This window comes from Myotis myotis, unplaced genomic scaffold (assembly GCF_014108235.1).
Source record: "Myotis myotis isolate mMyoMyo1 unplaced genomic scaffold, mMyoMyo1.p scaffold_m19_p_17, whole genome shotgun sequence".
NCBI lineage: Eukaryota > Metazoa > Chordata > Mammalia > Chiroptera > Vespertilionidae > Myotis > Myotis myotis.
In genome coordinates, this window is record NW_023416321.1 from 43,978,675 (window position 1) to 44,004,330 (window position 25,656).

At 37.9% G+C, this 25,656-nt stretch overlaps 1 protein-coding gene across 6 annotated transcripts in view; it reads left to right on the forward strand.

Moving 5' to 3' along the window:
* Window positions 1–25,656, forward strand: part of MAP2K4 (mitogen-activated protein kinase kinase 4) — a 119,890-nt gene that overhangs the window by 64,074 nt on the left and 30,160 nt on the right. For 4 of the 6 annotated variants that reach the window (XM_036341650.1, XM_036341651.1, XM_036341652.1 and 1 more), the window contains 2 exons: window positions 11,557–11,676; window positions 17,138–17,179. In XM_036341650.1, coding sequence (XP_036197543.1) covers window positions 11,557–11,676; window positions 17,138–17,179 — 162 coding nt within the window. The remainder of the gene's footprint in view (window positions 1–11,556; window positions 11,677–17,137; window positions 17,180–25,656) is intronic. The other 2 variants (XM_036341655.1, XM_036341656.1) reach the window with 1 other exon arrangement.

Here is a 25,656-nt window from a genome sequence, read left to right on the forward strand (position 1 = left end):
AAATATAAGAAATGTTTGAAAAAATGACTTCTTAATTACCAGAAATAATTACCTCCAAGACTTAATCTAAAAATCAGTTCAGACAAAATAAATCAGATTCAATAAGATAACATTGTAAAAGTTTTACTTAAAATAATGTTTTGACCTTTGACCTGAGGACAGTCTCCCCAAGCTGCCATTGTCGTACTGTGTTAGGACGAAGAATTGGAAAATTTTAACCCTTTAGTTTTAACTGCACACATCTGAGGAAACGGCCTTCTTTTTTTTCCGCATGGTGGTGACAGGCCCGGTTTACGTCTGCCTGAATGACAGCGTCACAGGGCAGCCGTGGGCAGAGCCCTTGTCACCAGAGGGTCTTCTAGAGCTCAGGAAGGACAAACTTCAACTGGCTTGGTATTCCAGACTTTGATCAGCATCCTCTGCAGATAGCATTTTATGCCCATTTTGCATGATAGTGGGATAGCCACTGAATGAAGACAGACATGTTCATCACTGTCCTATAACGGTAAAGCAGGTGCCTGGCTAGCTCTCTGGCAGGGTTAATCATAGAAAAAGCCCAGCATTCAGAGCAGACATCAGAGGAAGCACTCGGGATTAGCTCTCTGAGCCAGGATTAGAGACACCCAGGAGAGTTAGGTCCACAGATGATCAGAATCAGGACACAGGAGTGAACAGTTGGAGAGAGTAGCTGAAGTGCTGTGGTTCAGGCCTGTGGGCTGGACTTGACTAGAGTGACACACACATTGCTGACAGGGAGGCATGATCTTCGGGCCTTGACAGGGAGCCCCCACCTGGCCCTGCCTGCAGTGTAAATCCTGCTTGTGTAGACTACCAGCTTTCCTAATGTTTCCTAACAGACTCATGTCCAGGTTGATTTCCTGAAGGCATGCATGCCCTGTTCCTATTTGTAGGCTATGAGAGAAGAAACAGGAGAGTAGAAAAGAATGAAAATGAGAGGGAACATAAGGGAATGAAATTGCTGAGACTAAAAATGGAAGGCAATGGGATTGTTATTTGGAGGGTTAATGCTGAAATAAAGCTGTGATCTCCTTGGAGATTGGAACTAATATTGGACAGGTGGGTAGGGCTAGGAAGTTATGTTAAGGCTGTCACCATTGATCATTATGAGGACCTTTTAGTCTTTTACTTGTGAAGTTACCTGGGTTAATCAGAAAGTCAGATTGGCTGTTTGAAATTAGACCAGACTGTGTAGGCTAGATTGAATTGTGATGTGACCTTGTATTTAAGGGTTCAGATGTGTTCTGTTTCTTGGTGATCTAATTTTTCTTATTTCTTCAACACTCTGTTTTCTCTACTCTTCCATCTCTCCTGTTGCTTTGATTGAAGTCAGTGGTTCTTAACCTTCCTAATGCCGCGACCCTTTAATACAGTTCCTCATGTTGTGGTGACCCCCAATTTCATTGTTACAAATTGAACATAATTAAAGTATAGTGATTAATCACATAGGCGACCCCTGTGAAAGGGTCGTTCGACCCCCAAAGGGGTCGCGACCCACAGGTTGAGAACCGCTGATTTAAGTGTTCCTGATCCAGGGCTGGTAACCTGACCTCGATTCTGCATTCCTCCTTCTCTTTGGTGTTTGGATCTTGACTTCAGTGTCCTTGACCTGGAATTGAGACCTGTGTTAACCCCTAGGACTGCTGGGAAGGATCAGAGCCCTGCATCTGACAGTATTAGCATCCCACCGCTCAGCCCTCCCCTGAGCAGTGTGGGTTTTCATCTCTTTAGGAAGGCCTCCTTGGTGCAGGTGGTACTGCCAGTATGGGACGGCAGGGGCCAGCAAAGTATAGCTTCGTTTGTTTTCCCCACCACTGCAGGGGCCCTGCCATTTCTGTTGGAAGTTCCATTACTGAATAATTTAGGTGGGGAGTGTGAGCATTATTGGAGAAGGTTCATTTTAGTCTTTAAACATTGGTGTTGCACATTGTTTCAAAAGTGCTAGAATGATATTGGAAAAGCTTTTTTCTGATAGTATGGAGTGCTTTGTTAGGAAATTTGGTTGAGTTTCGAAGGCCACAGTGCTAGTGTTTGATTATCCAGATCACTTGTGGGATACACAAGTCATGGCCATCTTGTTTTGAATTCAGACTGACTCCAGTGTCTTAGGCTCTCATTTGATTGGCTAGATCATGTGACTTAATTTAGAAATACATGATTGATTGAGCCATATTATTTTATGCTTCCTAATGTTGCTTAAAGTTGTGGTGTTGCAAATGAAAAGTGTAAGTGGATCTCCGCCAGCACTGGGCTACCCTCTGGTCAGCCTTGGTTTTGAACGCAGGTCCCTTGTGTATTTGGCATTGGAACTCCTAGTATACATGTGTTTTTTTTGCTGTTGCTCTTAGTGGTTTTTAGAGTGTGGTTTCAGAATTATATATTCACCCCAATAAATTAAATAGACAAAATTAGTGCGATTCTGGTTGATGTAAGGGGGCAAGAGGTGGGAAATCTGCCTACCCCTACTGAAAGTCCTTTTGGCATGACCTCTGAGAAAACCTTTGGGGTCCAAGTAGGACAGTTTGGACATGGTGGCTCTAGGGGAACTTTAGTTCACCATGCTGTGTTTCTGAACATTCTGGATATCTAGTTTCGGAAACTCTACTATCACTGGTTGATTTGACTGAATTGTGACATAGTACCACATAGTACCATAAATCCCAGCTTATATAGTTACTTGGAGAAAAACATGTCTTATCACACTTCATTCTAAATGAGGGTCCTCTAACCAATATTTGATAATCTTGCACATTTTTCTGTCATTCTTTGTTGTCTTATGGCCGTGCCTCTAAAATTGGTTATACATCACATTTTTACTCTTATCTCACTTTTTTGTTGTTGGTACTGAAGTAATGACCTATAATTTATGATCTGTATGTAAGCCCTTAATTTTAATGCTAAGATTAACATTGTGTCCTTTACATGTGGGTGATGTAATAGGAAAGAGGAAGAAGATGATACCACCCTTAATCAACATATATCAAGCCTGTCCCATTAACTTTGTCCTCAGGGAAACTTTCCCATGATGTAATATTGCATATGTGTTTGGAACTGCTCTCCAAAGTTCTCCGATGATACATAGCAGAAGATATATAAAAGCAATTAATTGGGCCCTGACCAGTGTGGCTCGGTTGGGTGTCGTCCCGTGCACCGAAGGGTTGCCAATTCTATTCCTGGTCAGCGTACATGCCCAAGTGGCAGGCTTAATCCCTGGTAGGGTGTATGTAGGAGGCAGCTAATCGATGTTTTACTCTCATATTGATGTTTCTCTCTCTGTCCCTCTCCCTTCCTCTTTCTCTTAAAAAAAGCTCAATAAAAATATTTTTTCCCCCAAAAAGCAATTAATTAGGCCTCAGTATCGTCAGAAGAATGGGAGGTACCATTATTACATAATTAATTAGTTAATTATTTAGACTAAGATACCATTGAGAGTTCAGTAAATTGATTCTAAAGACTTGGATGGTTTTGCAGTTAAGATTTAGTATCCTTTCTGCCTTAGTGAAAGCATGTATTGTCATAAATTCATACAATTGATTTAACAGACACTCTTTGACATGAAAACCATTTTTGCACCTATGATCAGCATTCCAAATACTTTTTTTTTTGGAAAATATATTTTATTGATTTTTTACAGAGAGAAAAGGAGAGGGATAGAGAGTTAGAAACATTGATGAGAGAGAAACATCGACCAGCTGCCTTCTGCACACTCCCCACTGGGGATATGCCCACAACCAAGGTACATGCTCTTGACCGGTATCGAACCCGGGACCCTTGAGTCCACAGGCTGATGCTCTATCCACTGAGCCAAACTGGTTAGGGCCTAAATACTTTTTTGTTCATTTGTTTGTTTTGGCTGATGTTGGCTCTGGTTGGACCTTATTAGTGATGGCATGTGAGCTGTCATGGGCATCTTTGTTTGTGGCCTATTTAGAAGACTCTTTAGCAGCGCAGAATGAACCTGAGCAGCGGGGATAAGAGCCTTGCTGAACTTGTGGGATATAGAATCTTAGTATGGAAATAGGGAAAGTGAGGATGCCTAGTACTTTCTGTAGCCCAGAAGAAGGTGATCGCAAAGTGATGTGCTGTGGTGGTTTCTGGGGTTTCCCAACTTTGTATTAGAATGGAATTCTGGGCATTTCTGTGTGGAAAGCAGCCTCGTTGTAAGGATCAGAATGTTTGTTAGGATCCAAGGGGACACTTAGGGATCTGGGTGTAATCCTTGCTCTTTTACCCGCTACATCACTAATGGAAGTTGATCTGAAGTCAGCCACTGACTGGTGATGGACTCCCCTTCACTTTATTCACAGACACTAACCTTAGGAGGGTTCTTTAATAAGGAATGCCTAATAGCCAAGGGTGCGTTTATGGCAGGAAAGAACTAGTGTTTGTAGATCCCAGAAAGAGGACACATTTTCAAAATACCATTATTATAACTGTATCAGTTAACATATGGTACTTTTTGTTCTTTTCATCTTTGGATTTTAAAGCAAAGACTGTTGCACCTTCACTATCTCACTTTTATTTTCTGTGGTGAGGAGTTCCACCTCAGCTCTAATGTGATATGGTCACTCATGTCCTTGTTCTAAGACTTCCACATGGATGACATTTATCAGTGCCCCCTTGGCACAAACTCAACACAGGGAGCTTCTGATTCATTCTGTCCTGTGAGTGGTTGCTCTGACATCATACCCACTGACAAGATGTTTGGACGTTACTTGGAATATGGAATACAAGTACCTTTGGAACCTTAGATGGTGAGAGGTACATATGTAAAGGAAGGAGCCACAGCCACTGAGAGATGAGTTTTAGCTACCTGCAAGTGATAGCAGATCCCACACAGCTTTGCTGGAAAGTAAATACCTTCTGGTGTCTGATTTGGGTTGGTGGTAAATTGAAAATAACACTTTGGTCCTAGCTGGTTTGGCTCAGTGGATAGAGCAACGGCCTGTGGACTGAAGGGTCCAGGGTTCGGTTCTGGTCAAGGGCACATACCTCGGTTGCAGGCCAGATTCCCAGCCCTGGTTGGGCACGTGTGGAGGATGTATCTCTGTCACATGGCTATTTCTCTCTGTCTCTTCCCCTCCCTTCTACTCTCCAAAAATCAATGGAAAAAGGTCCTTGGGTGAGGATTAACAAAAGGAAAATAACACTTTGCACTACTAATGGCCAAAATACTGATCGCTTGCTTTACCTTATCCCATGTCAAATTGTTTTAATCAGTACTTAGAATAATGTTTAAAGGCATACATTGAGTTTCTCCGTATTTGCTGAATTCTTCCCTCTGCTGGGTTTCATCATGTCCATGCCTTAATTTCTGATCGGGAATTTGGCCCTCTGTCACTTTTGCACACTTGCACCTTATTCCTCACTTACTCTAAGCAGCTAAGATAAACGTGCAGCAGGGATAAGAGTCACCTATCTTGCTTGAGCCCTACAAAGAAGAGAAGGATTTTTCATGTGAGAATTTGTCTCCAGGATTAGTGGTTATACCCTTCCACGTTAGTTTTCCCATTTCCTCTTTCCTCGTATTTCACTCCCCATATATTCACTCCATTTCAAAACAGAAACAAACAAACAAAAAAGAGTATCTGTTGGAAATGATAGACATTTTGTAAGTATATTTGACTATACTTAAAAAATGCTGTGTTCAAGTCTGTCTTTCTCAGAACTCCTCAGTTCTTGATTCTTGATACGTTTGCAGGTGACTTGTATCTTTTTTTTTTACCTGGAATGCTCAGGTCCTAGGAATTAACATCTGTTATACACTCTGGAATTACTGTTTTTTAAAAAAATATATTTTTATTAATTTCAGAGAGGAAGGAAGAGGGAGAGAGAGATAGAAACATCAATGATGAAAGAGAATTATTGATTGGCTGCCTCCTGCACGCTCCCCACTGGGGATTAAGCCTGCAACCTGGGTATGTGCCCTTGACCAGAATCAAACCTGGGACCCGTTAGTCTGCAGGTTGACTCTCTATTCACTGAGCCAGACAGGCTAGGGCTGGAATTACTGTTTTGTTTTGTTTTTTAAACAAAACCCAACAACTTTTATTGTTTAAAGCAGCGGGTCTCAACCAGTGGGTCGCGACCCCTTTGGAGGTTGAACAACCCTTTCACAGGGGTTGCCTAAGACCATCAAAAAACACATATATAATTACATATTGTTTTTGTGATTAATCACTATGCTTTCATTATGTTCAATTTGTAACAATGAAAATACATCCTGCATATCAGATATTTACATTACGATTCATAACAGCAGCAAAATTACAGTTATGAAGTAGCAACGAAAATGATTTTATGGTTGGGGTCACCACAACATGAGGAACTGTATTAAAGGGTTGCGGCATTAGGAAGGTTGAGAACCACTGCTTTAAAGTATTATGTCTCCTTATTTCCCCAATTAACCTCCCCTCCTACCATGCCCACCCCTCCCACCCCCGAGGGCAAGCCCCCACCGCCGCAGTGTCTGTGTCCATTGGTCATGCTAATATACATGCATACAATTCCTTTGGTTGATCTCTAACCTCCCCTTCCCCGCCTTCTCCTCGAGGTTGGACGGTCTGCTCAGTGCCACCTTGTCTCTGGATCCATTTTTGTTCATCAGTTTATGTTGATTATTATATCCCATATATGAGTGAGATCATGTGATATTTGTCTATCTCCAACTGGCTTATTTCACTTAGCATAATGCTCTCCAGTTCCATCCATGCTGTTGCAAATGGTAAAAGTTCCTTCTTTTTTACAGCAGCATAGTGTAGATGTACCATGATTTTTTAATCCACTCATCTGTTGATGGGCACTTAGGCTGTTTCCAAATCTTAGCTATGGTAAATTGTGCTGCTATGAACATAAGGATGTATATATCCTTTCTGATGGGTGTTTCTAGTTTCTTGGGATATATTCCTAGAAGTGGGATCACTGGGTCAAATAGGAGTTCCATTTTTAACTTTTTGAGGAAACCCCATACTGTCTTCCATAGTGGCCACACCAGTCTGCATTCCCACCAGCAGTGCAGGAGGGTTCCTTTTTCTCCGCATCCTCGCCGGCACTTGTCGTTTGTTGATGATAGCCATTCTGACAGGTGTGAGGTGGTACCACATTGTCGTTTTGATTTGCATCTCTTGGATGATTGGAATTACTGTTTTTAATCAAGGACATACATGACTTGTCATCAGTCCTTCTCACTCTGAGTCTTTCAAGTCTGTGACGACCTAATTTTCTCCTTCTCGAAGCAGGAATGGGATCAGGTGACTCAGCGGGCCTCTCCATGAACACACTGTTTAAGAGAGAGAGCTTGCCACCTGCCTGACCTTTCCTTAGAGCTTGAGTTGGTGGGAAGAAAAGCTCTAGGTTGGTGAGAGGCAGGAGTTCGCACAGCAGGACACAGACAGACACAGATGGGTCATTTCAGGACAAGCCCTTGCCCGGTGCTTTCTGTTTATATACGGGACGCTCTTTGGAACCACGTATAACCCTCACAGCCATAAAACCAGAGAACTGGGAATTCAGTTGATCCTTTTCCTTGTATCTCTAAGTGACATTTCATTGAAGTCATTTTGGCATTGCTGGTCTGTAGCTACATGCTGTTTTTATTGGCATTTACCTGTTTTGAAGCTTTTTTAGGAGTTCAAGACCACCTTGAATACAGATTTGGACAATAATTAGAAAAATGTTTTTAGCTTTAAGCATATAAATTTCTTCACTGTGGAAAACCACTTATATATGTAGGGTAGTAAGTCTCGTTTTGATTTTAAATATTTTCTCTACATTTTCTTCCAAATAAAATAAAACTTATAATACTTTGAAAATACTGTATTGTCAAAAAAGCAATATGGATTAATTTTCAAAAGAGATAGTTTAATTTATGAGAGCATGCACATAATTACTTAAGCTAGGTTAATAAAATAGTGCTAAATAAAAGTTCAGTATCCTCATAGTACAGAGACAAGTGATTTTAATGAATTCTAACAGTTGGATGAAAATGAAACTTTCTTTGAGATGATTTTTAAAAATATTTGTGTTCTTGGATGAGATTTTCATCCTTACCCTTTATGAGAAAATAGTTTGTTGAACACAAATAAATATCAGCCTTATTGAACTTTTAAATTTATTATATAAATAAAAAAATTTCCCGTGATTCAAGGCATTTATCAATACATTTGACTTCTGAACATTATAATTACAAGAGACTTTCCAGTAGTATAATTGGCTTCACCTTTGCACTTTCATTTTCCAGTGCCCTCAGTTAAGGACAGCTTTCTAGAAGGTAGAGAAGTTTTCTTATTGATGTGTTCCATTTTAGGTGGTTATGCTTCCTTAACATTAGAGAACTTGGGCCTTATTTACTTCAAATCTTTTTCATACACATTGTTTTGATGTTCCATTAGAAGAACTTTCCTGGTAGTGACTTTTGTTACTAAGTATTCTCTTATTTGAGTAATTATCATTAAGCAGTCTCCACCACAGTGTACAATGACGGGTCATAGAACTGTACACACTGAAATCTGTATAATTTTGTTGACCAGTGACAACCCAGTAAAATCACTACAAAGGAAAAAAATACAGTTTTAGAATTAAAAACAAAACCTAGTGTAAATTTTGCCCTGAAAAAAAGTTCTCTCTGCCGAAACCGGTTTGGCTCAGTGAATAGAGCGTTGGCCTGCGGACTGAAAGGTCCCAGGTTCGATTCCGGTCAAGGGCATGTACCTGGGTTGCGGGCACATCCCCGGTGGGGGATGTGCAGGAGGCGGCTGATCGATGGTTCTCTCTCATTGATGTTTCTGACTCTCTATCTCTCTCCCTTCCTCTCTGTAAAAAATCAATAAAATATATTAAAAAAAAAAAAGTTCTCTCTGACTTTAATCATTTATTAAAATATTGACTTAATTTCAATATGAAGTTATTGTAGGTGTATGTGTAGTTAATCTCCTTTGGAGTACTTTAAGCCTTTTAAATTATTTTATTAAGTGCTCACATATAAGAAATGTTGCAATACAACCCTAAAACTTTAGTATAATTGAGAGTCAGCTATACTTGCTTAATCCCAGATGATTCAGATGTAATAGCAGCAGCATGAGGAGGTCTTAGTCTGTTGACAAGCATCTGGGAGCAAAATCAGTTTCATGCTAGGCCCTCCAGCGGCCCCATGTCCTGTGTGTACTAGTAGTGGTATTAAATAATATATTAAAGATGAATAGATTTTCCTGCTATGCTGATGATCTCAAAGGTTAGAGCTGCACCAGGAATTATCTCTACATTCTGGTTAATAATAATCCTGACAGGGATTGAGTATAGATATTAATCAGATGCTGGCACTTCAGTTCCACCTCCAATTCACATAGTAACAGGTATTCTTTCTGTAGCTACAGCAGTCTTTTTAGAAATAGTTCCCAGTAGCCCAGCTGGCCTGGCTCAGTGGTTTAGCGTCGAGCTATAAACCAGGAGGTCATGGTTTGATTCCCGGTCAGAGGACATGCCCATGTTGCAGGCTCGATCCCCAGGGTGGAGCGTGCAGGAGACAGCCAATGAATGATTCTCTCTCATCATTGATGTTTCTATCTCTCCCTTCCCCTTCTCTGAAATCAATACAAATATATTTTAAAAAAAGGAATAGTCCCCAGTATTCAGGTATTGATAATAACTATTAAGCTTTTGACTGTAATATGCTTTCTAGTAGTTGAAAATAAGCATTTGTACAAATGTTAAATATAGAAAACCATATAACCAGTTTAGGGAAACAAAAAATAAACTAGCAAAGAGGGTATCTTTTAAGATAGTATCTCATAAGTGTGTGTGCTAGTATATTTACACTTGCCAATATAAACATACAAATAAAATAGCAAAAAAAATATGTTTTTAAAACTTTTAATAGTGAGAATTCTTTAATAGAGGGCCATTTGCTTTTTCTTCCCTGTTTGTTCTAATTATCAGGTCTCTGTCTTTTAAATTTAGATTAAAAAAAAATTGTCTCCCCAACTTAGTATTTTTACAGCTGTACTTTTAAAGTTATATATTTAAAGCAGGAATACAAGTAGTTGAAATGTTTATAAGAATTACCAATGTCAAATTTTGAACAAATTTGCACCAGTAGGCTATTTTGACGTTTTAATAGTATCATTTTTGAGTGCACATGCTGATGTTGATTTACAAACAAGATTGTTTATTCCAGAACTATGAAAAGATAGGAGAGAGAGAGAGGGAAGGGAAATATTTTAATTTTGAAAGTACTACTCTTATTTTGTTTATATTTTTTATTATGTTTTCTTGTTTATGCATTGAAATTTCATGTCAAAGTTTTAAATAAATCAACATATATGGATGGATGCCAGTAGTAAATTTTATTTGGTGTGAAGTACTATAGCTAGGAGGCTCTACATTTTAAATAGCAAAATTAAATTTGTTGTATTTGAAATGCATGGAATTCCTATTTAGTGTGGAAAAGTGAAAATGAGAGAACCTACTTCTAGTCCTTATGTATCTGCTTATTGTCATGTCCCATGGAATACACCTCTTGTATTCTCTCTGTGCCTCTGGTTTCTCTTCTGTAAAATGGGCTCAAGAACTTATTGACGCCTTCATCCCTTTCAAGAACATTGAGGACAGATACCTTGAAGTCTTTGGAAGACAAAATGCCACCTTATGTATTTTTTGATACTAATTTGCCTTGTAAGTATGTGCTATGTATTACACACAGTGGCGCGGTGTGACATTTTGAATATTTTTATGAGAACAAAAGTTGTTTGTATGCCTTAATGTTAAACCATAACTTCGTTATTAATGTTTTATAATTTCTGAACTTCTATCTCTGTAGTGCAGTGAGAACTCTCCCTTTGGCCATCTCCATTCCCTATACTGTTCGTGGGTAGAACACGGGGATACTAATTTTTTGTGGCAGTATTTTTAGATTTTGCACAGAAGTTGTTCTGTAGATGGGTTAGGAATATACCCTAGGTCTGCAGTGTACAGAGCAGGGCCTCGTCAGCTTAGGAAAAGACAAAGAGCCCTCTATTTCCTCAGTTTTAGGTTCTTTTTCAACATGTTTATGTTGTCCTGCATTCTGACTCACAGTTTGGAAAGTCAGGTAGAACTTTTTGAGTTTACCATTCACTACTTCCTGAATGGTAAACTCAAAAAGTTCTACCATTCAGGAAGTAGTGAATGGGGAGAATTCCAGGTCAGGATTATGATTTAAAGTAGAGTTCCTTATGATTTCTTTTGCACATGGTTAATTTTCATTACCCAAGAACTTTGTTGCATAATTTTCAACATCGTCAGTGAATGCTTGTATTTAGAGAGCCTGGGTCCTGTAAAGAGTTATCGAGTACTATTTTATTAAAAATAAAAATTCCTATGTCCTATTTTGTTTTTCTGTGGTAAAAATTGTTCTTGTAAAGTATAACAAAGATAATCACTTTCATGTTGGGTTAGTATTTGCAAAGTTTGCTTAGAAATTTTTGATCTTTCTGTGGTAGTGGTTTTCTCAAGCTTCTGTAGTTGTTTTATGTTATTATGACATCTTCTGTCATTCTTTTACAGAGAATTCGGTCAACAGTGGATGAAAAAGAACAAAAGCAACTTCTTATGGATTTGGATGTAGTAATGCGGAGTAGTGATTGCCCATACATTGTTCAGTTTTATGGTGCACTCTTCAGAGAGGTATGAATGAACTATCTGGGTTTTTAGCTGGCGAATGAATATCTAATTGGGATAAATAAAGGGGTGGCAGGCTTCAATCTTAATGTACAGTTAAATGCCATACATTAGTAATAAGTTAATTTCTCAGTAGTTTAGTATATAGCCTTGATAATCTATACCAGTGATGGCGAACCTTTTGAGCTCGGCGTGCCAGCATTTTGAAAACCCTGGCTTAACTCTGGTGCCGTGTCACATATAGAAATTTTTTGATATTTGCAACCATAGTAAAACAAAGATTTATATTTTTGATATTTATTTTATATATTTAAATGCCATTTAACAAAGAAAAATCAACCAAAAATATGAGTTCGCGTGTCACCTCTGACACGCGTGTCATAGGTTCGCCATCACTGATCTATACATAAATTTCTACCACTTATTTTTCCTTTTGTTAAGGTGTGAATCTTACACTTTAAAAATGGCTGTCATTTGTGAATCCCGTATTTCCTTGCTTCATTTATAAATACTTTCTCTTCTTTAAGGGGATCTAACCACAACCTTGGCGCATTGGGACGATGCTCTAACCAACTGAGCTACCTGACCAGGGCTTGATGTACCTTTTCTTCCCTCCCCTCCCCTCCCCTCCCCTCCCCTCCCCTCCCCTCCCCTCCCCTCCCCTCCCCTCCCCTCCCCTCCCCTCCCCTCCCCTCCCCTCCCCTCCCCTCCCCTCCCCTCCCCTCCCCTCCCCTCCCCTCCCCTCCCCTCCCCTCCCCTCCCCTCCCCTCCCCTCCCCTCCCCTCCCCTCCCCTCCCCTCCCCTCCCCTCCCCTCCCCTCCCCTCCCCTCCCCTCCCCTCCCCTCCCCTCCCCTCCCCTCCCCTCCCCTCCCCTCCCCTCCCCTTTTCTTTTCTTTTCTTTTCTTTTCTTTTCTTTTCTTTTCTTTTCTTTTCTTTCGTTTCCATTGCCCAACAAAATGCTTCAAAAAGAAACCTGCTAAGACAGATGTCAGAGATTTTACTGACTTTGTTTTCTTCTAGGAGTTTTATGGTTTTGAGTCTTACATTTAAGTCTTTAATCCACTTTGAGTTTATATATGGTGTAAGAAAGTGATATACCGGTTAATAATGCGGATTTTGTAATCAAAGAAAACATGATAATTTCAAGAGAAACATCAAAAGTGCTTTATTCTAAGTAATGTCCATCGCTAGCTACACATTTCCCCATCTTTCAGGTAATTTATGGATACTGTCCCAATAGAACTTTTCTTGTTTTGAGGCAAACCATTCAGAGACCCAATTTTCCACTTCTTCATATGTTTTGAAGTGCTGCTCAGAAAGTGCGTGCGCCATCGATCAGAACAAGTGGTAATCTGAAGGAGCAAGGTTTGGTGAATATAGCGGGTGGGTTAATACTTCCCAGGCAAGATCTTTTAACGTGTCTTTAACTGGTTTTGAAGTGTGTGATGGTGCGTCATCATGAAGCAAAATTACTTTGCTGTGTCTTCTGGCACATTCTGGTTGTTTCACAATCAAAGCGTGGTTCAAATTGATTATTTATTGTCAGTAGTGATCAGGATTAATGGTTTCACCTGGTTTTAGAAGCTCATAATATAGCACACCTTCCTGATCCCACCAAACACAGAGCATTGTCTTCTTTCCGAAGCGATTTGGTGTTGCAATCAATGTTGACGGTTGACCTGGATCAACCCATGATTTTGTGCATTTGGGATTCTCAAAATAAATCCACTTTTCATCACCAGTCACAATTCAATGCAAAAAAGACTTTCTTTCGTGCTGTTGAAGCAACATTTTACTGATGACTTTCAGTTTTCCATTTGTCTTTCGTTCAGTTGATGTGGCACCCATTTTCCTTCCTTTAAAATCTTTCCCATTGCTTGTAAATGATTGGAAATTGTTTGCGGAGCAATGTTTTAATCTTTCTGAAAGTTGTTTTTGAGTTTGACACGCATGTTCATCCAATAATGCTTGTAATTGTTGGTCTTTAAACTTTTTCGGTTGCCCTGGACGTTCTTTGTCTTTCACATCAAAATCATCACTTCTAAAGTGTTTAAACCAGCGTTCACAAATATCTTGAGATATGGAGCAGGTTCACCATAAGCTTCCCGAAGTATTCAGAAGCAGTTTTCTTCAAAATAAAGTAATGAATTATAACTTCCTGCAAATGCTCTTTTTTTGGCATGAAATTTGACATTTTTAAGTGTAAAAATATCTATGATGTTAACACCTTCAGCAAATTTGACATATGAAGTTTTGAAGGTCGTTGTCAATACAACAAAATAGCATACATATCAAATCGCATATATATCAACATATGTGTAACTCCCATCTATTGAAAAAAATCCACATTATTAACCGGTACACCTAGTAGTTTTATTTTTTTGCTTGCATCTGTTCAGTTTTTCCAATATCATTTATTGACTAGACTGTCTTTACTCATTGTATGTTCTTGCCTCCTTTGTCAAATATTAATTGACCATATAGACATGGGTTTATTTCTGGACTCTCTGTTCCATTGACTTACGTGTCTTTTTCTATTCTAGTATCATGCTGTTTTGATTACAATAGCCTTATATAATTTCATATAAAGTAGTGTGATACCTTCAACTTTGAACTCCTAAGCATTTTAAATGCTCATTAGAAATACCATTCTCATTTTGAAAATGTTCAGATGTGCTGAAACTGTATCACAAAGCCTTGGGGTTTTTATTGTAGTTATTGAAACTTAAAATAAACTGTGTTATAAGACAGAACTAAATGTATACTGACTAGAAGTATGAAATCTTGTGATTGGAGAAGACCTTAGAGGTTAATCAATTAATTCTCCACCCAACCCTAAAATTTATTTATTTGTGTGTGTGTGTGTGTGTGTGTGTGTGTGTGTTCTTAATAGGTAACTCTAGTAACTGGAAGAATACTACTTCATGATAAAGCCTATTTCTTTGTTCAATTACTAATTAATCACTGTTAATTCTATACTTGTAGTTTCTTCTTCCTCCTGTCCTTGTACTTTTTAATGAGTTGAATATTCATATATTTTTTTACCCAATACATTGAATTTCTTAGCTTACTTCACTATTTCACATCAGTATGACATTGTATCTATATCAGGTACATAACTGTATCCTGGGCCTAAGTATTACATCAAGTTATTCTGTTAGTAAGGTCATGCGTCTGGAACTTGTTTAGGTTGCACAGGAATCTTGGTATCTCCTCTCCCCTTCTTTTACCAAACCATAACTTTATTCTTCATAATCACTAAATCCTTTTTCAATCTTACGCAAAAGAGTTGTTATTTAGGATTGGACTAGATCTTCTCTCCTAACTGGATTCCGTAGTCAGCTTTTCCAGTGCTGTGTTCACTAAAGCCTCCCACTGGCTCTACCTTCACTGGAATTCACTTCCTTAGTGCTTGAACATGCCAATTTAGTGCTCCTGTTCATTTATTTAGTCCTTCATTTAAGCAACATTTAAATATCTAGCCCCAGGCTAAGTAGTGTGGAAGTCTGATTTCATGAAAAGAAGGGTAAGTGATATCTACAATTGAGAACTTACTGATCATAAAACAAAAAGCTTTTTATAAACAAAAAGAATAGGATCTGAATGGTATCCTTATGGTTTCTCACAAATAGCTGAGTACAATTTAGTTTTACATCTCAGGAAGGTCGAAGGGAGTTGAGATAAGCAGTTATAAGCACTAGCATCTATTGAATGCTCTATCGTTTTCACATATATTATCATCACAACGGTCTCAGGCAGTTTGGTGGTATTATGCCCTTTTTCCAGAGAGGAAACTGAGATTAGAGTACTAATTTGAAAAAAGTCACACAGCCACTAAGTGTCACAGTTGGGAATTCAGAGACAAAGTTCTCACTGTTCATTCATTCTATACCACAGGTGGTCTAGGGATGAAGAACTTTTAGCTTAATTTAAAATATAGCCTTTTTAAACATTACAACTTTTGACTATGATAAGATGAAATCTTAAGAACTATACAGTTAAGCTGTATATAGTCATAAAATGCCGAGAGTGAACTTGAACTTCTCCCCCAAATCTTAGAATAGGAGAAATAATAGGTACTTTCTCAATAATAAAAAATGAAGTTTTAGAAGCAGAAAGTTCATTTAAAGAGTGCATAGTCAGCCTATCTGGTTTGACTCAGTGGATAGAGCATCGGCCTGCAGACTGAAGGGTCAAGGGCACATACCTCAGTTGCAGGCTCAGGCCCTGATTGGGCCTGTGCGGGAGGCAGCCATCAGGTGTCTCTCTCACACCAGTGTTTCTCTCTCTCTGTCTCTCCCCTTCCCTTCCACTCTCTCTAAACAAACAAACAAACAAACAAACAATAAATAAATAAATGGAAAAATATCCTCTTGTAAGGATTAACAAAAAAGTGAGTAGTCAAAGTTTGTTTTCTCAAGTTACAAAGGGTAAAAATGTTAAACAGATTTAATAAGGGTTTAGAGAAACACTTTTCTTTTAAGATTGATTATTTAAAAATAAAGATCTCTTTTGGCTACATGACCTTCAGTTTTAGTAATAGACCCAAAATTCTGGGTTTATGACAGGAAAGAATGGAAGTGTTTGTGCAGTCAGGACTTTTTGCCTTACATCACTGTGTGAGAGACACGTGCTTTTAATTCTGTCACTGTGAGAAACCCTCCAGAATATTTCACATAATTTAGTGTCCATAAGACATCAGGTTTTGGTCTGGTTCAGTCACCATCCATCAAGGGGCTTGAGAAAAGGTATTTTTCTTCTTGTAGCTACTATGTAGAGATTAATCTTGCTATTGTGTAATTTTGAGCCTTTGTAAGTTCTATAGCTTTATTTAGAGCAGTGAATAAATAATACTTATTACTGAAGTTGGTAACTTATATGTTGCCATTGTTTCCAACCATGTATACTTCTTTCTAGGATGGACCTAAACTCAAATAAAAAGCCCCAAGTTCAACTTGGATTCGATTAAGTAAGTTATTAAGACATCCAATTGCATAGGTTTCTAAATTTGTTTTCAGACTTTGTAGACTGGGAAAAGAAGAGCTTGGTAGTATTGAAAAATTAAAGTAAATTTTAGCCTATAATTTACTTAAAGGCTTTTAATATATAAATTGTCAGAATTTAATAGCAAGGAAATCCTTAGGTTGAGGTTGGAGAAATTCTAGTGTAGGAAATACTGTTCTGAGTAAGTTCTGATTGTAGAAATTCATCAGATTATATAAAAGTGATATTAGCTGAATTTAGTCACCTTCTCTTTCTACTCCTTCTTCTCATGTTCTTCTTTCTCTTTCCTTCCCCCCTTGCAAGTTATAAATACAGCTTATGGAGCTAATGTTGACACATGATAAACCACACATATTTAAAGTATACAATTTGATATGTTTGGACAAATGTATGCACCTGTACAGTTATGACCATACTCAAGATAATGAACTTCATCACTCACAAGTTTCCTTGTGTCCCACAGGTAATACACACTTCCTTTCTGCTGTCAGCATCCTCAGCAACCGTAGGTCTGCTTTCTGCCACTATAGATAAATTTGCATTTTCTAGAATTTTGTGTAAATGGAATCAAACAGTATGTACTCTTTTTAAAAGAGATTTTCTTTTACTCAGCATAATTATTTTGCAATTCATGTTGTGGCATGTATAAATAGTTTGTTCCTTTTGATTGTGGAGTAGTATTAGTTTTCCATTGCGTGGGTATACCACAGTTTGTTTATTCATTTGGGTTGTTTCCAGTTTTTATCTATTACAGTAAAACTGCTGTGAGTATTTGTGTACAAGGATTTGAGTGGACGTATGATTTTGTTTCCTTTGGGTTAAATACCTGGAAGTGGGATGGCTGGATCATATGTTTCAGTTTTTTAAAAAATGGGCAAACTATTTTTAAAAGTCCAGTTGACTTTTGAACAACTTGAGGGTTGGGGCGCTGACCATTGAAAATCTGCATATGACTTTTAACTCCCCACAAACTTAATGAGAGTTGTCCTTCAGTATCTGCAGAGGATTGTTCTAGGCACTTCACCAGTACCCAAATCCAGAGATGCTCAAGTTCCCTATGTAAGATAAGATAGCATAGAATAATGCATGCAGTCGGCGTCCTGCATTCTCAGATTCCCCACTGCAGATCCAAAATAACTGTTTTTGATCCACAGTTGGTTGAGTAGGAGGATGTGAAACTAGGGATATGGTGGGGTGACTGTATATTGAAAAAAAAATCTGCATTTAAATGAACATTCGAAGTTCAAACCCATGTTGTTCAAGGGTCAACTGTAGTTGCATTTGCAGCTTCCAGTGGTGGTAGATGAGAGTTTATTTCTTCCACATCTTCTCAACAGCTGGGGTTTCCATCTTTTTAATTTTTAGCCACTCTAATAGATTTAGAGTGGAATCTCATTGCATTTTTAATTTTCATTTTTCTAATGACAGATACTGTTAAGCAGCTTTTCCTGTGCTTACTTGCCAGCTGTCTCCTTCGATGCAGTTTCTATTCAAATCTTTTTGTCATTTTCTTAATTGTTTTGCTTATTTTCTTACTATTGAGTTTTGGTAGTTTTTTAAAAAAAATGTTACTCTGGATACAGGTTTATTATCTATATATATAAAAAAGCCTGTGGTCGTGATGCCCTCATGCCGTAACGACCAATCACCAGGAGGCTGTGTATTCGGCAGGCATGCACGGGTGGATGGGGCTGCATGCTCAGTGAGGTGTGCAGGTGGGCGGGGACTTGATGCTGTGTCCCAGTGGGCACCGGCCCAGACTCTGACAGGAGGGAGGAGGGAGCCAGATACTCGCACCCAGGACTTGACTCGGTCTTGTGGCACCAGTGGGACTTGATGCTGGGTCTCTGCGGGCACTGACAGGGACTTGACGCTGTGTCCCCATCGGTGCCGGCCAGACTCTGACAGGAGGGAGCCAGATACCCGCAATATTAAAATATTTTCTCTAATTCCCTTTTAATGTGCATGAATTTCATGCACTGGCCACTAGTCAGATATATGATTGCAAATGTTTGTCCCTCCCCCATGTCTGTGTCTTATCTGTTACACATTTTAAGTGTGTTTTTTTGTTTGTTTGTTTGTTTTTTTAAAAAATATATTTCTATTGATTTCAGAGAGGAAGGGAGAGGGAGGGAGAAATACAAACATAAATGATGAGAGAAAATCATTGATTGGCTACCTCCTGCATGCCCCCTACTGGGTATGAAGCCCGAACCCAGGTATGTGCCCTTGACCAGAATTGAACACGGGACCCTTCAGTCCGCAGGCTGACGCTTTATCCACTGAGCCAAACCAGCTAGGACTTAAATATTTATTTTAGAAAGCGTAAGTTTTTAATATTGATGTAGGACAACTTGTCTGTTTTTTTCTTTTATGCATTGTGCTTTTGGTGTTGTATCTAAGGAATTTTTGCTGCACTCAAATTTTCTCTTATGTTTTTCTCTCATACTTTTATTGTTTTAGACATCACAATTATATTATCCATTTAGAATTAGTTTTTATGTGGTGAGAGGTGTGGATTGATGTTTGCTTTTTTTGCATTTGGATATCCTTTGTAGTTTTGCCAGGAATCAGTGTGTGGGTCTATTTCTGGACTATCTAGTTTGTTCCATTCATCTGTTTTGTCTCTCTTTGCACCAGTTTCACACCGTCTTGATTATTCTAGCTTTATAGAAAGTCTTGAGATCAAGTAGTACTTACTGGTCTTTAAAATTCATTTTTCTTAAAAAATAAGTTTTAGCTATTTGAGGCCCTTTTCGTTTCCATATAGATTTTGGTATCTGCTTGTCAGTTTTTATAAAAACAAATCCCCAGAATTGTTGATTGGGATTATTTTGAATCTATACATCTGTTGGGAGAGTATCAATATTTTAACAGTATTAAGTCTAATGACCGATTAACATGGTATTTTATTTCATTTATTTACATCTTTAAAACATTTTTCAGCAATATTTTATAGTTTTTACCATATAAGTCTTTCACATTATTTGTTAAATTAAGTACGTGATATACTTTGATGCTTTAATAAATGAGATTTAAAAAAATATTTCCTCTTATGTTGTGACTAATATGTAGAAATACAGTTGATTCTTGTTTTCTTTTTAGTTTTCTTTTTTTTCTCCCCCCGAATTTATATCTCCAACCCTGACTTCTCCCCTGAACTCTAGGCTCGTACAACTGCCTAACCAATATCTCCACTTGGATGTTTGATAGGCAACTCAAAATTAAGATGAGCACAAATTGAGAACTCTCAACTTACTACCTCACTTCCCAAACCCTCATCACCCCTAGGATTTATCTCCACAATTGGTCATATCAGCCTAAGTACATAGGCCAAAAGGTCAGGAGTTATCTTCATTCCTCTTATTTCCTTACATTCCAGTCAGTAAGTTCTACTGGCTCTACCTCCAAAATATAACCTAATACCTACGGTGGCCTTCCTTGCCATCTCACTGCTATAATCTTGGCCCAAGCCACAGTCTAACCAGTCTTTCCATATCCAGTCCTGCCTCTCTATGTTCATTCCCCATGCAGCAGAGTGATCTTAAATGGTAAATCAGGTAACCTGACCCCGGAGAATTGCACTGAGAATAAACTTTGCACTTTACTTGCAAAGCTTCTCACTATCTGATTGCTGTTTATGTCTCCTTTATGGTTCTGCTCTTTGCCTACTGTGTTCCAGCAACAGCAGACAGCAACCTTCTTTCCATTCCTAAACAGATAGGAACAGGTAAGCAAGCTCAGTCAGGTTCTTATGACTTCATACTAGCTATTACCTTTACGTGGGATGCTGTTCCCTTGGACAAAAAAAAAGAGAGAGAGAGAAAGAGAAAGGAAAAGAAAGAAAGAAAAAGAGAAGGAAAGGAAAGAAAAGAGAAAAGAAAGGAAAGAGAAAAGAAAAAAAAAGCTGGCATTTTGGCTGGTGTGCTTAGCGATTAGTGCATCACCCCACACACTGAAGAGTCTGGGGTTCAATTTTCAGTCAAGGGCACCGTACCTGGGTTGCAGGTTCCAGCCCCACCTGGGTTGAGGTGCCTGTGGGAGGCAACCTATTGATGTGTCTCTCTCACATGGATCTCGCTGTCTCTATTCTTGTTTTTTTGTTTTTTGTTTTTAATCTTGTGTAGTGGAACCTTATTAAACTCAATGAATTTTGGAAGCTTTTTGTAAATTTTATCACATTTTCTACATAGATTATCGTGTCATCTGTGAATAAAGAGCCTTTAGTTCTGTCTTTCCAATTTGGGTCTCTCTCTGTCTCTGTCTCTGTCTCTGTCTCTGTCTCTGTCTCTGTCTCTGTCTCTCTCTCTCTGTCTCTCTCTTCGCTCTCGCTCTCGCTCTTTATCTCTCATACTCTCTTTCTTTTCTTTTTTCTCCCTTCACTCCCTTCCTCTCTACCTCCATTTTTGTTGTTGTTTTGTTCTTTTTCTTTCATTTCTTATTGCACTAGCTAGAATCCTCTGGTGCACTGCTATTGGATAGAAATGGTGAAGTGGACATCCTTGTTATGTTTCTGATCTTAGGAGGGAAGCATTCAGCCTTCCACCATTAATGATGTTAGCTGTAGGTTTTTCATAGATGTTCTTTGTTTGGCTGAAGAAGCTCCCTTCTGTTACTAGTTTGCTGAGAGTTTTTTTCAGGAATGGATATTAGAGTTTTGTCAAATTGTTTTTATACATTCTTGAGATGATTGTATGCTAAATTTTTCTTTTTAAAATATGGTAAGTTACATGGATTGCTTTTCAAATGTTAAACCAGCCTTGTCTTTCTGGGCTAAAACCACATGATTATTATGTATTATTTTTTAATATATTGTTAAATTTGCTAAAATTTTATTTAGAAGTTGTATATGCATGCCACGAGAGATATTCGTCTGTAATTTTCTTATAATGGTTTTATTTTTTTTGCTTTGTATCAGTGTAATGCTAGCCTTATAGAATGAGTTGGGAAATATTACCCCATTTTCAGTTTTCTGGAAGAATTTATGGAATTGGTATTATTTCTTCTGTAAATATTTGATAGAAATCACCAATGAAGCCATTTGAACATGGAGTTTTTTGTGTGGGAAGATGTTCAACTATAAATCAATTTCTTTCAAAGATAGAATTCTATTCAAGGTATCTGTTTCTTCTAAAGTGATCTTGGGTGGTAAATTTACTTGAAGAAATTTGACCCTTTCATCTAAATTGTCACATTAATTGGCATAGAATTATTTATGATAGTCCTTTATTATCATCTTAATATTTGTAGAATCTATTGTGATGTTTCCTCTCTCTCCTTCTCTCATTCATGATGTAGGTAATTCACACCTTCTCTATTTTTTCCTGATTAGTCTGGCTAGAGGTTTATCAAATTTATTTTTATTTTATTTTAAAAATTTATTTTTATTGATTTCAGAGAGGAAGAGAGAGGGAGAGAGAGTTAGAGTTAGAAACATCAGTGATGAAAGAGAATTATTGGTCAGCTACCTTCAGCATAACCACCACAACCCCGGGCATGTGCTCTGATCTGGAATCGGGCGTGACTTCCTTTTAGGTTTCTAGGTCAACCACTGAGCCACACCCGCCCGGCTCATATTTCTTAATCTTTAAGTGATTCAACATTCAGTTACATTAATTTTCTGTATTTTTCTATTTTCTAATTTAATTTTTTTATTCTGGTCACTTCTTTTCTTTTTTTCTACTTATTTTGGTTTATTTTGCTCGTTTCTTATGGTAGTTCTTACTTTTTTTTAAAAACTATGAAATATTTCAAACATACAGAAAATTGCTGGGAATAGCAGTGTAGCCACATCACAGATTAACATTTTGGCTTATTTGCTCTTTATTTGTGTTTAAATTATAGATACAATAGAAGTCCCCATCCCATTTCCCCTTTTAATCTCCCAATCTAAACACTGCCTTGAAATTAATGCTTCCTTCAACTTGTTTTTATTTATTATTTATTATTTATTTATTATTTATTATCCCTCCTAAGTAATACATAGTATTGCGTTATGTATTTTCCAAGTTTACCTAGATGGAATCATCATAGTATTCAAAATTTGTCCCTGCAAATAGAGCTCGCTAATACAGGGTGAGGCAAAATAGGTTTGCAGTTGTGAGTACACGAAACAGAGTTTATTCTTGTGTTATTTATTGTATTATTTCCCCTATGAACAACTGTAAACCTACTTTTGCCCCATCCTGTATAGATTTGGTTAATTTATTTGAACAGCTATGTAATATTCTGATGAATAAATATACCACTTTTTAAAGGTTTAATAATTTTAATGTTGGTAGTTTCTAATTTTTTGCAATTATAAAAGTAAAAATGAACTTCCTTTTGCATGTTTCCTTGACAACTTAGGTTACAGATTCTGTAGAATCCATACCTAGAAATCTAGGTGCTAGGTTAAATGATAATGAAGATCTTCAACTTTAGTGGATGTTGTCGTATTTCTATGTTATCCTAACTTGTATTCCTACTAGTCAGAATGATAATTTCTCTGTCAGGAATTGAACTCAGTTGTCAACACTGGAGACTCATAGTGGCTTACCTAGTGTGTGGTTTTCATGATTAAGATTGCCTCGTCTCTTACCTAGTGTGTGGTTTTCATGATTAAGATTGCCTCGTCTCTTACCTAGTGTGTGGTTTTCATGGTTAAGATCGCCTCATGGTCCAAGTTGACTCCTAGAGTACAGCTGTCATGGCCGCAGGTGGCAAGAGAAGCAGGGAGAACTAAAAGGGCTGCCCTGGAATCAGCAACCCTTTGCGCTGACATTTCATTGGCCGCCCTACTTTACATGGAAGACGGATATGTAGCTCTGTCTGGGCACACTGTACAGAACAAAGGGTGGCATGTTGGGTAGGCCATGTGCATTTGTTGTCACAGGTCTCCTTGCTAGTATCTGGTACTATTAAATGTTTCAGTTTGGGCAGTGTGGTGGCTTTGAAGTGGTATCTCACTTTTAAAATTACATTTACCTAATCACTGGTGAAGTACACAATTTTTTACTTGTGTGTTCAGGTTTTCTTTTCTGTGACTTGCCTCTTCATATACCTTTGCCATTCTATTAAGTTTTGTCTGTTCATAATAAATTTAGCATATGCTTTATTATCCAGAGTATCCTTTGTTTCTTTACATCCAAATAGATGTTCTCTTCTTATTTTTGAACTTTTGGTATGGTATCCGTTATCATACAAAAATATTCATTATAGTGGAGTTAAAGTTGACAGGTCTAACTCTTTTTGATTTATTCTTTTCACATATGTACGTGTATGGGAAGAAATTTTTTCCCCACCCTGAAGTCTTAGACTTTCAAAACAAAAATGTTTTCAACGTTTGCTTTTTAAAAGTTGCATTTGGGAGTTTTTGTATTTTTGTTTGTGAATAACTTGACGTAATGACCTAATTTAACATTTTTTTATATGGAAGGCTACTGGTCTCAGCAGCATTCATGGAATAGTCCATCCTTTAGTCACTGCTTGCTTTGCTAGCTCTGTCATAAATCAATTGCCTAGGTGCACGGGTTTTTAATCTGATCCACTGGCATATTTACCCTGCCCCCATATTAATACACCATCTTTTATTGTGAACGCTTTACATAAAGGTCTTTGTCTAGTAGATCAATCGTTTTTAAAAATTGTGTGAGCTATGCTTGGCTCTACTTTTCTACATAAGTTTTAGGATAAGCTTGTCCTGGTGCATGATAATTTTGATTAGAATCTAACTAAATTCTTAGGTTACTTTGGAGGGGAATTTGGCATCTTTATGATTTGAGGCTTCACATTTGTAAGCATGCTTTTCCTCTGTATTTAGTCAGATTGTTATGTCCTTTAGTAACATTTCATACTTGTTTTTATAAACGTTTTGCTTCTTTTGTTAGATATATTCTTAGGTGCTTTATAGGTTTCCTTTTTATTGTTAGTGGTGTCTCTGTAAACATTTTTCTAAGTGGTTACTGGTGATACATAAGTATGTTATTAGTTTTATCTAGATTTTGTCTTTAGGAACCCTTATCTCGATCATAGGTCAGGCATGAGGGGAAGATTAGTGGTGGAAAGTTTCGGAGGGTACAGCTGGATCCATAGGTTAGTGATAACATACAAAATAATTTTTTTTTAAATATATTTTATTGATTTTTTACAGAGAGGAAGGGAGAGGGATAGAGAGTTAGAAACATCGATGAGAGAGAAACATCGACCAGCTGCCTCCTGCACACCCCCTACTGGGGATGTGCCCGCAACCAAGGTACATCTTTCAGTAAATCCACATTCAGTAATTTCTGCTTTTGTTTTTTGGTCACATGGCCATTTCATCTTTCATGTGAACATGAGAGCTATGCTGCCGTCCCTGGTCGGCAACTCAGGCCATTCCTTTTTATTTTTTATTTAAATGTTGCCTATTCTCAGTTATGGCCAAAAGGAACTACCAGAAGAAATTAGAAATTTACATTAGGTTATGTGCCTTAGAAACTATAGACATCTTCCTCTCTAATGCTAATTGCTCCTTTGTGCCTGCTCTTCTCATCCTTAGTCCTTCATTTACTTCTTACCTTCACTACCCTGGTTCCCGTATTTTTCTTTCTCTTTTGGTTGCCTTTCTATTTTTCCACCTGTCCCTCTCCTCCCTTTATTTTCTTAGCTATAGTTTTTACCACATGCCAGGCACTTTATTTTGTGTTTTGCATATGTTAGCTCGTTTGATCTTTATCACAGTTCATTGAGGATGGTGGAGTGATCCATTTCCTAGATGAGGAATTGAGGAGCCCAATCTTATATAAGCAGAAAGTGGGAGAGTCTGGGTACTAAGTCAGGCCTGCAGACTCTAATATCAGTGGTCTTTCTGCTTCACTACACTACTGATGTTCAATTCCTTTCTTACTGTTTTTCTAAGTAGATGAGTTAAGTGTAATAAAAATTCTAGTAAATCTATTGAGATGATGTCTTTAGACTAAATTAATTCAAGTGTGTGTTTTGAGTGAAGGGTGTTACTTAATC